The 15,621-nt window shown below is 64.2% G+C and overlaps 1 protein-coding gene across 1 annotated transcript; it reads right to left on the reverse strand.

Annotated features, from left to right (window-relative positions):
* Positions 1–35: 35 nt before the first annotated feature.
* Positions 36–10,815, reverse strand: DTX1 (deltex E3 ubiquitin ligase 1). The gene is made up of 10 exons (XM_065033871.1): positions 10,661–10,815; positions 8,874–9,577; positions 4,598–5,258; positions 2,463–2,524; positions 2,153–2,314; positions 1,831–1,892; positions 1,577–1,735; positions 1,309–1,470; positions 1,125–1,214; positions 36–609 (listed from the first exon to the last, which is right to left on the reverse strand). The coding sequence occupies exons 2-10, from the start codon at positions 9,130–9,132 to the stop codon at positions 385–387; spliced, it is 1,842 nt and encodes a 613-aa protein (XP_064889943.1). The 5' UTR covers positions 9,133–9,577; positions 10,661–10,815; the 3' UTR covers positions 36–384.
* Positions 10,816–15,621: the final 4,806 nt, after the last annotated feature.

Here is a 15,621-nt window from a genome sequence, read left to right on the forward strand (position 1 = left end):
CAGAAGGTGCAGGGAGCCGAGTAGGGACACAAGGACACTGGCCCGGTGCGGGGTGTATTCTGTAACACAGAGATGTACACATGGCACCAGCTGTACGCGGCTCCGTGGGGCAGCGGCGGGTGGCACAGGCGGCTGATGCGCAAAGAGGCCACGGGTAGAAAAAGAAAAGCACCAGCCCACGATGCTATTGCCACGGGAGCAGGGTAAACTGGGGCAGTGGGGGGGGGGACACAGGGACACGTGGCGAGTGGCACCGGGTGGCCCAGGATGGGGGAGAAGCCCACCCGGCAGGGCTGCAGCATCGGCAGCGAAGCGGCGCGGGCGGCGTTGGCACAGGAGGGGACGCGGGGGCGAGAGGGCGGTGGGGAGCCCCTCACCCTTGCCTCAGTCCTTCAGGGTGGCCTCGGAGACACCCTGGGCCAGCAGCTCAGCCAGGACGTTGTCCAGGTAGTTGGGGTCAGGGTAGCCGTGGCCCGTCAGGTTGGACCCGAACTCGGTCTTGTGGTGGATCTCGTTCCACACCACTGTGTCTGACTCCCCCGTGGTGTTGGACGTGCCGATGGTGAAGATGAGCCGCCGGTCCCAGGCCACGATCAGCAGCTTCAGCACCTGCGGCGGGCAGACACGGCCATTGCTCACCCACCCTGCACCCCCAGCCCTCCTCCCGCCTGGCACGGCACAGCCCCCAGCACCCCAGGGTAGGGGTTCAGCCCTGGCACGGTGCCTGTATCGTGACACCATTCCCTGTGGTACATCCCAGCCCCACCCCAGCATTGCTATGTCTTTCTCATCCCACCCCATCTCATCCCATCTATCCTCCTCTCCTTCTCCTCTCCTTCTCCTCTCCTTCTCCTCTCCTTCTCCTCTCCTTCTCCTCTCCTTCTCCTCCCCTCCCCTCCCCTCCCCTCCCCTCCCCTCCCCTCCCCTCCCCTCCCCTCCCCTCCCCTCCCTTCCCCTCCCCTCCCCTCCCCTCCCCTCCCCTCCTCTCCCCTCCCCTCCCTTTCTTCTTCTTTCTCTTCTTCTTCTTCTTCTCCTCTCCTCTGTTCCCATCCCATCCCATCATTTCTTTTCCCATCCCATCCCACCCCACCCCACCCCACCCCAGTGCCACCAGGCACACTCACCTTCCTGCCCTTCTCATTGTCGGGCAGGTAGCAGTGCCGCGGGAAGCCTCGTGCCGTGAACTTCTTGCCAGGATTGGGGTGCTCCGGGCCCTGGGTGGGAGGACAGCAGGGTCAGCAGGTGGCACAGGGTGGGGACACCCACCCCAGCATGGGGTTCCTGGGGTGGCAGGCGCAGGTTTCTCACCTGGATACCGGTGGGGATGTCGTAGACAATCCGGATGGTTTTGGAGTCGGTGTAGCCAGGCAAGGAATGGGGGATGAGGTGAAACTCCATCTTCCCAGGGGGCTGCGTCCCCGTCTTCTCCCCATAAATGGCCTTACAGGTGGGGCACTGCAGGCTGCCATCCTGCACCGGCACCAGGGGGACATCAGGGACAGCACCCAGCCCCCTAGCACCCACCCAGGGGACGCGTGACCACGGGGACAGTGTCCCCATGGGGGTCCCAGCTGACCTTGTTGCCATTGTTGTACATGGCCAGGAGGCAGAGCAGGTGGTACATGTGCCCGCACTTGCCCAGCTTGCCCACCAGCTCCGGCTTGATGCTGCGCTGGCTGAGGACGCCCTCGTAGCCGGAGGAGGTGACCAGCCGCTCCATGCAGATGGTGCAGTCCTGGGGGGCACAGGGTGGGATGGGGACATCACCCCAGCTCTCTGCCCATCCCCAGAGCCCCATGAACCTCCAGCAGCCCCTGAGCCCACACTCACCTCATCCGGGGGGTTCTTCACCTTCTGGATGTAGCGTCGCACCACGTCCTCAGGGGCCTTGCCTGCCGCAGGCAGAGAGGGTGACGCCATCAGAGCCTGTCAACGGTGTCCCCAAACCCCTGCCAGCCCCACCACCAGGATGGGGACAGCACAAGGAGGAGGAGGTACCAGCACATGGTACAGAGGAGCAGTGGGCATCACCCCAAAACACTCAGGCAAATCCCTTGGGAGTCCCACCCCCATGAGTGGCAGCAGCAACTGTGCCTCAGTTTCCCCTCCAGCATGGCCAAGGGCACACACAGGGCCACGAGTGGGTCCTTACTCTTTTTGAGATGCTTCTTCTTGGTTTTCCTGCAGATGCCATTGACACCGGGCACAGGTTTGATGTCGCTCTTGCTGACAGGCGGCGGGTGCAGGATGGGCTTGGGGGCGCGGGTCAGGCAGACGGGCAGCCCAGCAGCGCACATCAGGATGCCTGTCATCCCTGTGCCGGGGGAGAGGTGCTGTCTGTCTATCCAAAGTCTGTCCATCCATTCCCACCTCCTGGCCGTGCCCCAGCACTGTGCCTTGCCCCTCCAGCCCCTCAGCCCCACGATGTCACCTGGTGGTGACACCCAGTGTCACCCCCTTACCTGCGAGGGCAGGATGGACAGGGCCGGTGCCATTCAGGTTCTTGACTGGGAGGGCCGGGACCCTGTGCAGAGATGGGAAGGGGCTCAGTGGGGATGGCAAGGCTGGCACTGTCCCCCCTGTGCATGGCATGTCCCCAGGGCAGGGTCCTCCTCATGGGACACGGGGCAGGATGTCCCCTTAGCAGCCATGGGGGTTCCTGTCCTGTCTCATGGGGCTGTCACCCAGTACCATGTGTCCATCCCTGGGGACCCAATGGTGCTGGGAACACCTTGTCCTCCTTCACCCAGGGTGGGTGCCCCAGCGGGATGTCCTGACAGCCATGTCCTTTGTCCTGCATCCCCCACAGGGACTGCCCCTGTGCCTTGTCATCTCACCCATCACCCTGGCCATCACTTCTACTCCCCCAGGGGATGCCCACCCTCCAGGGCTGCCAGCACCAAGACCCTCAGGGTGATGGCACAGTGTCCCCCTGCCTGCTTGTGCCCGCTGACCCAGGGAATCTCCCATGTACGTGTGCAGCTACCACAAGGTGTGCACATGTGTGTGCAGCAGTGTGTGCAAGCCGCTGGGTGTGTGCACCCATGTGTGCACAGTGCTGGGTGTGCACCCACGCGTGCAAGGCTGGGGGTGCAGCTGGCTCTGCAGGCAGATGTGGGTGGGAGCTGGAGGTTTGTATGTACAGGTAGGGACGTGGCTGTGCCCACGGGTGGGGTGGACAGAGGGAAAGAAGGAGAGATGAGTGGGGGCAGGGGGGGAGGGACGGGGGGATGGACAGATGTGCGTTCAGGCAAGTCAATGGGTGGATGGATGGTTGGATGGATGACGGATGGATGGATGGAAAGCAAGAATAGATGGATGGATGGATGGATGGATGGATGGATGGATGGATGGATGGATGAATAGATGGAAGAAAGGATGGATGGACAGCCGGACATATGGATGGAAGGAAAGGGGCACACACTGAGACGGAGGACAAAGACGCAGACCCCACAGGGGAGCCCTGCACAGTGCCCGAGCGCTCTCCTGCCCTGGGGGGTTGCCCCAGCTTGGCAATCTGGACAGCAGCCCCCGCCAGCCGTGTCATCCCCTCCCCGACCCCAAAGCCCCCCCCATGCACACATCCATCGCGGTGATGAGCTCGGCACCACTCAGCCCCTCATGAGCCGGGGCTATGGGTGTCTCCTTCCCACACCCAAAGCTGCCTGAACCCACGCCAAGGTGGAGACAGTGGTGGAGGGTCCCCCCAACCCACCCAGCACTTCCCTGGTCCCCTCCTACCTGTCCATGGGGATGTGCAGGATGGGGCCTGCGTGCCGGGATGGGGACAGGGACAGTGATTGGGACAGGGACGGCTTGGCCCAGCGCCCGGCACACGGAAGCGAAAGCAGCACGTCAGCAGGGGAAGGAAACGTGCTGGGACTGTCCGGGGGCTCAGCAAACCTGCCTCCCCTGCACCCACCAAACCAGGGTCGGATCCTGCCCCCTGGCACAGAGCTGGGAAGGATGGGACAGGCTGTCCCATGGGATAGCTCGGTCCCCTCCAGGGCAGCCCCAATTGAGCACCCCGGAGCTGGATCTGGGCTGAGTGAGCAGCACTGGGGCTTTCCAGCCAGTGCTAGCCTGGTGCAGAGAGCCCTAGAGGACACCAGGGTGACCCATCGAGGGGACCTGGGTGCCAGAACAGCGACACCCACTGCTCACCCCACTGGGCGTCTGCTCAGCCACCCACATCCCCTCGGCGAGTTATTCCCATCCATGTAGGGGACACAGCCAGAGACATGCCATGAGCTGGTGTCACACACTCCATGCTGGCCAGTGGGGACACAGGTCCCCTGGGAGCAGGCACTGCATCTCCTCCGGCTGGCACGGCACAGCATGCCACGCTGCACAAATCACCGCAGCCCCTCCAGGACAAGCCAGCTGCTGAGGATGTCCCCCCTGCCGCCACATCCCCAGGGTGAGGCGTCTGGGGCTGGAGGTGACACAGCACTGGGAAGGGCTGTGGCTGCTTGTGCAAGGCGACAGCAGGAGACAAGGCACCTCCACCTCCCTTTTTCCCCCGGCTCTGTGCGCCCACCACCCTGGTGACACCACCGCTGTCCTCTTCCCCTGGCCATACCCCCAGCCAGCTTACCCTGGGGGGACGGTGGCACGGGTGCTCAGTCCACCCCCCCGCTGCGTGCCGGGGCGGTTGAGGTTGTTGAGCCCAGGCAGCGGCGCCGTGCCAGGGACACTCTGGTTGGGGGCGAATGCCCCGCTGGACACCCGCAGCCCCTCGCCCTTGGCTGTGCCACCCGCCACCGCCACCGTCCCTGTCCCCACCGGCCACAGCGCCGCCCCGGCAAAGGTGCTGCTCTGGCGCACAGCCCCCGGGTAGAGCTTTCGGCGCTGGGACGCCAGGATGGCGTTGGAGGCGGCACGGGTGCTGTTGACCAGCAGGCACTGGGGACAGGAGCAGGGTGTCCCTGTGCTGGTCCCCACCGGCCACGACTGCGATTTGGGGATGGAGCCCATGGTGAGGGGATACGCCAGGTCCATGCGGCGCCGGAGCCGGCGCTTGCGCTGGGTTTGCCGGTTCATTTGGGACATGCTGCTGAAGTAGATGAGGTAGCAGAAGCCCAGGGAGGAGAGGTCCAGCCAGGGGTGCTGCTTCTCGTAGGCGTTCTGGATGGTGATGCAGATGTCCATGTCGTAGGGCGTCCAGGAGCTGTTGTCGTTCTCCCACTCCCACACGATGCCCTTCCCTGGGGCTGAGGATGGGTCGTAGAAGTTCCTCCGGACGGGGCGCATGGTCCCTGGGGAGACAGGGGGCTGAGCACCCACGGGGTCCAGCACCCCAGGGTGCCAGCAGAGACACTCATGACTGCATGTAGGTGTGCATGTCCTTTTTCCCAGCTTGTATTTTCACACTGAGGGTGGTGAGAACCTGGCCCAGGTTGGCCAGAGATGTGGATGAACCATCCCTGGAGACATCCTAGGCCAGGCTGGACGGGGCTCTGAGCAACCTGAGCTGGTGAAGATGTTCCTGCTCATGGCAGGGGGGGCACTGGGGAAGCTGTGAAGGTCCCTTCAGCACAAACCATCTGTGATCCACTGTGACAGATGCAATATCCACCCCTCAGGGATGGGGGTGCAGAGGCACTTCGGGGTGCAAGCAGCTGTTCCCACCCTCCCCAAAGCACCCTGTGGTGCAGGAGGGGTGACGGCCATCAGTCCCCAACATCGGCACCCCCCTCCCTGTGCTGGGCAGCCGCAGACACAGCGTGCGATGAATCGATCGATTGTGTCTGCAGGCCTGCGCCTCCCCGGGGACTCGTGCGGCTCAACAATCCTCCGGCAGCGGTGGCGGCTTGGCCACCAGCCGGGATCACAGCCCTGGGTTCACAGCCCCAGCTGCCGTGGGAAGGACGAGGCTGCTCGGCCCCCAGCACCTTTTTCCATCACTCAGCTCCAGGCCCATCTCCACCCCCTGCCTGGGGTCCCCACACCATCCCTGGGGCGGGAGGGACATTTCCAGGTCAGGAGGGTTTCCTGACAGCTGCTGCAGTTCTGGCTGGCGCTGACAGTCACGGGAGCCAGGCGTTGTGCCCCGTGCACGGCCAAATCCTGACCCCTCATGCTTCTTTGTGACCAAGCTGGATGCTACAGCCCCCTCTGAAGCCCTGAGTGGGGAGGCATTGCAGCCCCCCCTTGAGCTGTGGTCCTTGCAGTGCCCCTGCAGCGCAGTGCTTTTCTATCCCCTCGTCAGCACCGTTTGCCCAGCCCGATTAACGACGCTAATAATGGTCATTAATCATCACAGGCAGCAGAGCTCGGCCCCAGCTGCTGGCTGGTGCTGAGGCAGCTCTGCCGGCGGCCCCGCGGGAAGCGGGGGAGGCAGAGGAGCTGCTCACCCCCCAGAACCACTCGGCCCTGCTGCCCCTCATCCCCAGCCCCACCGCGGGTTCCTATCCACACCCCGCTGCCTGCTCCTGCCCACGGCCTGCTCACCCTGTGCTCTGCTTGTGCTCACATCCCTGCCTGCTCATGTCTGTGTCCCCCGGCCAGCTGCCCACATCCCGCATCCCATTCTCATCCACATCCTGCACCCGCCAGGCCTCGCATCTGCATCCCGCATCCCTCTGGTCCTTGCAACTGCATCCTGCATCCCTCTGGTCCTTGCACCTGCATCCCGCATCCCTCTGGTCCTTGCAACTGCATCCTGTGCCCTGCTGCCACTTCACAGCTGCATCCCGCATCCCCCTGCCCGCTCACATCCCCATCCCACATCCCCCTGCCCCCTCACAGCCCCATCCTGCATCCCTTTGCCCCCTCACAGCCCCATGCCACTGCCACAGAGCATAGGAGGAGGAGGGGAGGACACCCCACACACAGCTCTGGGTTGCCAAGGGCCACAAACTGCCCCCAGCCCTACAGCCCCCATCCCCTCCACCAGCCACGCTGGAGCTGTGGGCCTGAGACAGCACCCCCAGGGCCAAAAGGAGGGGACGTGCGTCCCCACTTCTCAGAATGGGGTCACCTCATTTCACACATTGCTGTTTTGGCTCAGGTTTCTCACTCCCCGGGTATGGCACAGGCCAAGTCCCTCGTCACCCCCAGCCGCCTGCCCACCATCCCTGTGTCCCCAGGCCACAGCGGGCACCAGGAGCACCCTCATCACAGGTGACCCTCATGTTCCCTAGCACAGTGGGACCCCAGAGACATCTAGCATCCTCCAAACCCAGCTGTCCCCAGGCCACAGGGCAGAGATGATGGATGGAGGCAGATACAGGGATGGGACACATAGAGATAACGATTCTGAAGATGATCTATGGGATGGGACCAAACAGATGGCCACGTCCCCTCCGGTGACATCCCTGGGGACAGCAAGGTCCCAGGAACAGCCGTTTTGCTCCCAGCAGAGATATGTCACCCCCAAACCCAGCTGTGTCCCCCACCAGGGCACGTGTCCCCCAGGAGCACCCAGCACCAAGACCATGGCAGGTCCCTGCTGCCAGAGGACAGGTCCTGGCCAAAGCTGGCAGGAGCTGGCATGGGGACAGCCAGGGTGTCCCGGTGGCACCCGCAGCCCTGAGTCAGCGCAGCCACTGCCCGGTAGGGTCGTGCCGGTGGCCGTGGCCGTGCTGACTCAGGGATGTGGGTGCCAAGTTGCCCCTTGCCAAGCCTGTGACTGGCTGCAGGCCGATGCAGAGACAGGTTTGATGGCAGAAGGGTGGCAGGTCCCTGGCTCAGTCCCCATCTCAGTCCCCAGCCCATCACAGGAGCCACATCCCCACGCAGGATCATTTCCCATCACTGGTGACTGGGAATGGTGGCACTGGTGGCCGGGTAGGGGGGCACGGACGTGGCGGTCCTACTCTGGGGTGGCTCCTGTGTGTCCCCAGCAAGTCCAGGGGTGTCACCCAGTGTGTGGCAGGTCCCCTGCCATCGGCAGTGCCGCACTTCCCAGCAGACAGAGAGGCAGGGGTGGCCAGGATGGCACCCGAACTGGCAAGTCCCCCGTGGCACAGCTGGCACGTGCCAGTTTAATGGGTCACACCATGACGGGGACACATTTAACGGGGCTGGGCTCGGTGGCGGCATGGGACCGGCTTTGATTTCCCCCGAGGACACGTGGCCTGGATGTGTGCCGCAGCACGGCAGGCACCGACCACCGCGGCTGCAGCCAGCCCAGTGCCCACCACAGCTCCCAGTGCACACACTGGGGCCTCCCCTGTTCCTTGGGGACCCTAGATGGAGTCTCTTTGTGGGGCAAATGGGTGGCCAGTGAGACACAGCTCCCACCACAGAACCCCATGGGGAGGGAGGGGGGATGGATGGACTTTGGGACACATCCCTCCAGGGCTGGGGTCCATGGTGGAGGGAGAGCAGAGCCAAACAGGGCGGGGGGAGAAGAGAAGGAATGGAAGGGACAGATGGATAGAGGGGAGGAGGTGTGGAATGGGATGGAGGGACAGATGGAAGGGCAGATGGAGGGATGGATGGAGGAATGGATGGATGGACGGATGGATGGATGGATGGATGGATGGATGGATGGATGGACAGATGCAGGAATGAAGTAACAGACAAGTAGAGAGAAATTGGGAGGGATGGAAGGATGGAGGGACAGATAGATAGTGGATTGATGGAAGGACGGAACAACAGGCAAACAGATGTGCAGTGAGATAGATGCACAGATGAATGGACAGATGGACAGATGGATGAATGGAAGAACAGGAAGATAGAGAGCTACACATCGGGGTGGGTGGATGGATGGATGGATGGATGGATGGATGGATGGATGGATGAATGGAAGGAGGGATGGAGTGATTGAAGGATGGAAGGATGAGGGATGGGTGAATGGAAGGATGGATGGAAGGACGGATGGGTGGATGGTTGGATGGTGTTCCCGGCTCAGCGCCAGCCCTTACCCGTGTCCTGCCGGAACTGATGCATGGACTGGAGATCGATGATGTACGGTGCCAGCTGGACGTCGACCTGCCCCAGCACCACGCTGCCACGGGCATCCTCCTTCAGCACGTTCTCGATGTGGTGGCAGACGGCGGCCGAATAGGGCCGCCAGCGCCCGTGCTCGTTCAGCCACTCCCACACCACCACCCGGGCCAGGTTTTGTGGGGGGAAGCCCAGGCCACCGGAGGCCAGCATGGCCCCTGCGCCCTGCCGTGCCATGCTGGGGGACAGCGGCTCAGCCCCGTGCGGGGATCACCCGGAGCCCCTCCGAATGCTCCCCCCCGTTCCTGCTGGGTCGGAGCTCAGCGGAGCAAACGCTGTGGGGCTCTGCAGGGGCAAGTGCTGCCAGCCAGGTCCCCACCGTGCCCCAGCCACCCCGTCCTGCTCCTCCGGGACTGCCGCACCGGGGTGGGGCCATCCATCACCTGGCACGGCTTCCTCGGCCCTTTCTCCTCGCCGCGGCGCTGGCTCAGGCTCCAAAAAGCCACCGGGAAGCCCCTGGGCTGTGTCAGCTGAAGGGTGGATGCGGATGGTGCTGGGGACACACAAGCACGGTGCTGTCCCCAAGACACCTCCTTGTCCTCTTCCTCCTTGCGTCCCGCCACTCAGACTACATCCTCAGTGGCTCCACAACTGTCCCGGTGGCAAATGACAGAGATGTCACCTGTAAAACAGGGCCACAGCGCTGGTCACCCTGAGTATTGCCGCTTGGGTGGCAGCTGGGGGACTGTCCCTATCGTCCCCATGGAGCCGACAGGCAGCAAGGCCGTTGTGCCCGCAGCCCTGGCAGCATGGGCTGCCTGCCAGCCCTGCCCGGCTGCTGGCCTCCAACGTGACAAGGGGGACAAGGGGGACGGGGGGACAGTCAACCCTGCTCACAGCCCGGGGGAGCTGGCAGGGACCCCACAAGGCCAGGGAGCCCCACTGCTCCCTGCCCAGGCAGTCTGGGTGCCAGGGAGCCTGCGGCCCCTCGAGCCCGCTCCAGCCGCCACTGATTTATGATCTGCACTGCAGGCGTCGGGCAGGGGGAGATCCCGGGCTGCCCACCCCGGCCCCCCGCTCCCCAGCACAGCCTCTCGGCCACCCACAGCAGCCCCCAGCCCCATGGCAATGCGTGGGGGGCTGGAGTAGGGGGGTTTGTTGCACAGCCGCCGTAGGCAGACAGACGCATGGACATGGCCAGGCACACACAGACACACTGACACGGAGACGCACGCACGGGCACACGCGCTGGCACACACACAGACGGTGACACAGACAGTGGGACTGAAACAGACGGACAGACACGGGGACCGCCAGCAGCATAACAACACCCCCCCCGCCAGGGACACACACACGCACACCCAGGCGTGCAGCCGTGCACCCTCACACCTCCACACGCGTATGCACCCTCCCGCTCACCCAGCAGCCGCCGTGACCCCGAGCACCTCCGGGGCCGGGGGGACCCTCACCCCAACCCCGGCCCCCCCCGGGACCGTGCGATGGGGACAAGCCCCTGTGAGCGCCCCCGCCCCGGGGCCCGGCGGCTCTGAGGGGGCGACAAGGCCAGGCCCGGCCCCCGGTGCACGGTCCTCCCGGTGCACGATATCCCCGGTACTCGGCAGCCCCCCGCGCCCCCGCTGCACGGCAGCCCTCGGTGCACGCTCCCCCCCGGTGCACGGTCCCCCCCCCCGTATACGGTCCCGGAGCCGGCACCCCCCGCCCCGCCATGGCCGCCGCCCGGATCGCCCGCGCCCCCCGCCGCTACCTCCGGCAGCCACAGCCGCAGCGGGACCCGCAGCCGCACCGGGAGCAGCGGCGGCGGCGGGCGCGGGGCCGGGCGGCGGCAGCAGCAGCAGCGCTCCGGCAGCGCCAGGCAGCACGGGCACCGGCGGCGGCGCGCACGGCCGCGCGGGCACCCGCACCGGGGACACGCACCGGGACCGGGCACCCGCACCGGGGACACGTAGGGGACTGGGCACACGCACTGGGGACACGTAGGGGACTGGGCATCCGCACTAGGGACACGTAGAGGACCGGGCACATGCACTGGGGATACGTAGGGGACTGGGTGTCTGCACTGGGGACATGCAGGGGACTGGACACATGCACCGGGGACTTGTAGGGGACTGGGCATCCGCACCGGTGACACGTAGAGAACTGGGCATCTGCACTGGGGACATGCACCAGGGACTGGGCACTGGCACCGGGGATACATAGGGGACTGGGCATCCACACTGGGGACACACACCGGGGACTGGGCATCTGCACTGGGGACACACATCAGGACCAGGGACCCACACCAAGGACAACACACCATGGCCGGGCACATGCACTGGGGACATACATGGGGGACTGGGCATCCACACTGGGGACAGGCACAGGGGACTGGGCAGCCGTACCAAGGACATGCACCAGGGGTTGGACATCTGCACTGGGGACACACAGGGGACTGGCCACACGCACCAGGGACCTGTACCAGGACTGGCCACCCACACTGGGGCCGACCATCCACACCAGGGACATGCACCAGGGATTTGGCATCTTCACCAGAGACATGCACAGGGGGCTGGGCACACACACTGGGGACACATAGAGGACTAGGCATCTGCAGTGGGGACACATAGGGACCAGATATCTGCACCAGAGGCCTGTACCGGGACTGGGCACGCACACCAGGGCCAAGCACCCACACCAGGGACACACACTGGGGACACACATGAGTGCCTTGCATTGGAGACCCACACTGGAAACAGGCACCCCCACCGGGGAAACACACCTGTTGTGGGCATCCATCCCCGGGACCACGTGCCCCAGCCACACGTGCACTCACACTGGGCACAAGGCCAGGACCCATGCTGACATTTGGGACCCATATCGGGGACCCCCACCAATGCCAGGCACCCACACCCAGTGCAGGACCAGGCAGTGGCACCCACAGGTGTCCCTATGGGGGGCTGCCCCCCAAATTGACCTGGAGGGGGACATTGTCCCCCTTACGGCATATGGTTCCCACAGCACCATAGGGAAACTGAGGCACGGGAGGTGGCAGGAGGCCCTGAGTCATGGAGACACCTCAGTGTCTGCCCTGCTCACCCCATCAACATCCCCCCAGTCCAAGGGCTCTCAGGTCTGCCTGCCGAGGGACAGATTTGGGGATGGAGGGGTTGTCACTTGTGTTCTGCCTGCAGAGTGACAGATTTGGGGACAGATCTGGGGATAAAGGGACCGTTGCTCTGACCACACTTGCAGAGGGACAGGAAGCTGTCGCTCTGTTTGTGCCCATGCATTTGGGGACAGATTTGGGGCAGAGGGTTTTTTGCTCTGGCTGTACCCACGGAGAGGGCAGATCTAGGACAGAGGTTGCCTCTGTGGCCATGCCCCTGGGAGGGACAGATTGGGGACAGATCTGGGGACAAATCTCTGGACACATCGACCCCGCACCGGGCAGGGGTCAGGGGCCGCGGGGGGGTGGCCCTGGGGGTGGCTGGGCAGCCAGGGCCACGGTGGCCTCGCAGTGCCACCTGGTGGCCTCGGCCATGTGGCGTGGCAGCCCGAGGTGGCACCACGGGGGTCCCAGCTGACCGGGGCACCGAGCCCCAGCTTGGTCCCTGTCCCAAGCATCCCTCTCGTCCCTGTCCCCATCCCCACGTTGGGGACTGGACTCTGTGTCAGCCCGCATGGGCAGGAGCCACATGCTGCCCCATCCCTGCAATGAGCTGCAGCCCGGTCTCAGCGCAGGAACCGGCCACGGGCAAATGGGTCTGGGGGCTGGCACGCAATGGCACAGCTCACTGTGGGCACTGATAGGCCATAATTGCCCTGACAAGCCCCACCTGCCCCCCTGTCCCGCCCCCCCCCCCCTACCCCCCCAGTCCTCCCCTGGCCTAGGAGCCTCATTTAAGCTCAGCTCTGAGCTCTGATCCCTGCCTGGGCTGTGGCATGGGGACCTGGAGCTGGGACATGGCGTGAGGACATGGAACCAGGGCAGGGACCTGTAACTGGGACATGGGATGGGGACACAGAGCTGCAATGGAGACATGGCCCAAGGACCTGGAGCAGGTTAGGGACATGGAGTGGGGGCAGGGACCTGGAACTGAGCCATGGCATGGGGACCTGAACCTGGGACAGACTCATGGCATGAGGACCTGGATTTGGGCCAGGATATGGGGACATGGGCTCGTGGAAAGGACCTGGGACAGGAACATGGTACCGGGACCTGACACTGGGCTGAAACACACCTGAGGAGCCCTGCAGGGGTCCAAGACACCAAGCAAAGGGTGGGCATGGATGAGGGGACCCCAGGGCCAGGTGTGGGTCACTTGGGGAAGCCCTGGGGACAAGGTCCTGTGTAGCCTGAGGCTGGGCCCCACGTGCTCAGCTCTGGGCTGGGGACAGCCTGGGACAGCCATCAGGGAGCAGCGGGAGTGGGGCTGCCCCACTTTGGGGGACAAAACAGGGCACTCCAGTGCCTGCAGCCCCCCAAAGCCCCAGGCTGTTGGAGGGAGCCTGCCCAAGCCAAGCAGAATCTGTCCCACCAGTGCTGAGCCCTCACAGCACGCATGCCTGGGGGGGGACACGTGTATCACCCGATGCGATCCCCATCCACCCCCACTGGACCTGGGCGCCTGAGTGCAGCCTTGTTTAGTCTGAGGAGGAGAGTGGGTGACCTTCGGCTCCTCTGAGCATCCACGAGGATAAACAGCATGTCCCGGGCCCTGTGACAAGGACACGCTGGGGGCCAGGCTGCCAGTGGCGCTGCAGGGGGGGACAGGGAGGGGTTTGGGGACACCCCTGTTCTCTAATCACCAATGGGGTGGCTGCCAGCTGGAGTGCCGGCAAGGATACCCTTGGGGACATGGGGCGATGGGTCCCCCCAGGTGTGGGTGTGTGTTTTGGGGGTGCATTCCCTCCCCATATCAACTTACTGCCCTGCCCAGAGGAGGGTGGCACCCATGGGTGGGGGGGCCTGGTGGGAGTACTCCCTCATCTCCTCCAGCAGAGAGTCCTGCTTTGCTTGCCTCCCTGCCACAAGCCCAGCTTCAGGCTTCCAGGGCTCCCCCCATGCTGGGGTGGGGGGCAGACAGAGCGCAGCCCCACCTTGCACACCCCCACCCCATAGACAGGGAGCCTGGGCTTCTGGGTTCCCTGCTGTCTCCATGGGAAGGGATGCAGTGGGTTTGCAGATGAGCTGCCTGCAAGCGGCCGAACGCCTGGGTCCCCTATGTGGGCAGGGTGGGTGGGTGGGCGCCGACAGCGTTGATCAGGGCTGAGGCCCCCACCCGCACCCACAGCACAGAGGAGTGGGGGTCCTGGGGTGCTGCCGGTGTGGGGATTTATCCCCAGACACAGACAGACACATGCTGCCTGTAGGGCCCCCATGCCCCCCCATTGACACCCCCGGCAGGGACCACCCACGCATGCCCATGTACACACGCAGCCTCCCTGCATGCCCCAACACAGGGACCACACACACACACGCATGGAAGAGGCAGCCGGAAGAACAGCCAGAGACAGACAGGCGGATGTGCATACACGGATGTACACACGCCTGTACACACACACAGACACACATGCACCACGTGTGCACAGTGACACTCACAGACCCGCAGCACATCACCCGTGGATGGGCAGGTGGGCACAGGGGTGTGGGCACGAGGATGTGCAGATGTGCTGCTCACACCTGCACACACGTGGTGTGCTCAGCACACGCAGCTGCACACACATCCATGTACCCATGCACACACGTGTGTGCACGCATGCATACACAGAAGCACACAGACATGTGAACCCATGGACACACACTTGTGCACACACAGGGATATGCACACGCATGTGCACCTGTGCAAACACAGAAGCACACACATGTGTGCGCTCAAGCACATGCATATGCACACAGACATACTCATGCACACACGTGTATGTACCCATGCACACACACACGTGGGTACCTGTGCACACACACATGCATACACAGGGATGCACGCACCCATGTGCACCCATGTACACACAGAAGCACGCACGTGTGTGCACCCATGCATGTGCAGATGCACGCACGTGTATGCACCCAGGCACACACAGGAACACACGCGTGTGCACCCAAGCACACACAGAAGCACACAGGTGTGAGCACCCATGCAGACACACAGGAACACACACGTGTTCACCCACGCACATGCTGATGCACACACGGGTGCACCCGTGCACACACACAGGACATGCACGTGTGTACCCAAGCACACACAGCAGCACACACGTGTGCACCCATGCACACAGAGAAGCACACATGCGTATGTACTCATGCACATGCACACATGCATGTGCTCCCATGCACACACAGGGACACGCACATCCGTGTGCACACATGCATGTCCCCACGTAGGTGGCCGTGGCGGAGCTCACACCCGGACACACTCGCTCCCATGGGGACCAGGGTGTCCCATTTGGGACCAGCCCCCCGGCTTCGTGTCCCCTCCTTGAGCTGAGCCCCCACGCCGGCCCTCTACCCCCCACCCCGGCTTCTTAGGCTGTGCCTCCACCGGGCCCCCCCACCCCGGGCCAGTGTCCCCCTTCCCCAAATTGTGCCCCCCCCCCCAAATTATGTCCCTCTTCGTGTCGATGCCGGGACACCGGTGCCGCCAGCGGGACACCGGGCCGGCGGGGCGGGAGGCAGAGGGGGGCGGGGGGTCCCTCCTTCTCTTCCTCCTCCTTCTCCTCCTTCATCCCTCC

The sequence above is a fragment of the Columba livia genome, chromosome 17 (assembly GCF_036013475.1).
Source record: "Columba livia isolate bColLiv1 breed racing homer chromosome 17, bColLiv1.pat.W.v2, whole genome shotgun sequence".
In the NCBI taxonomy this organism is placed as follows: Eukaryota; Metazoa; Chordata; class Aves; order Columbiformes; family Columbidae; genus Columba; species Columba livia.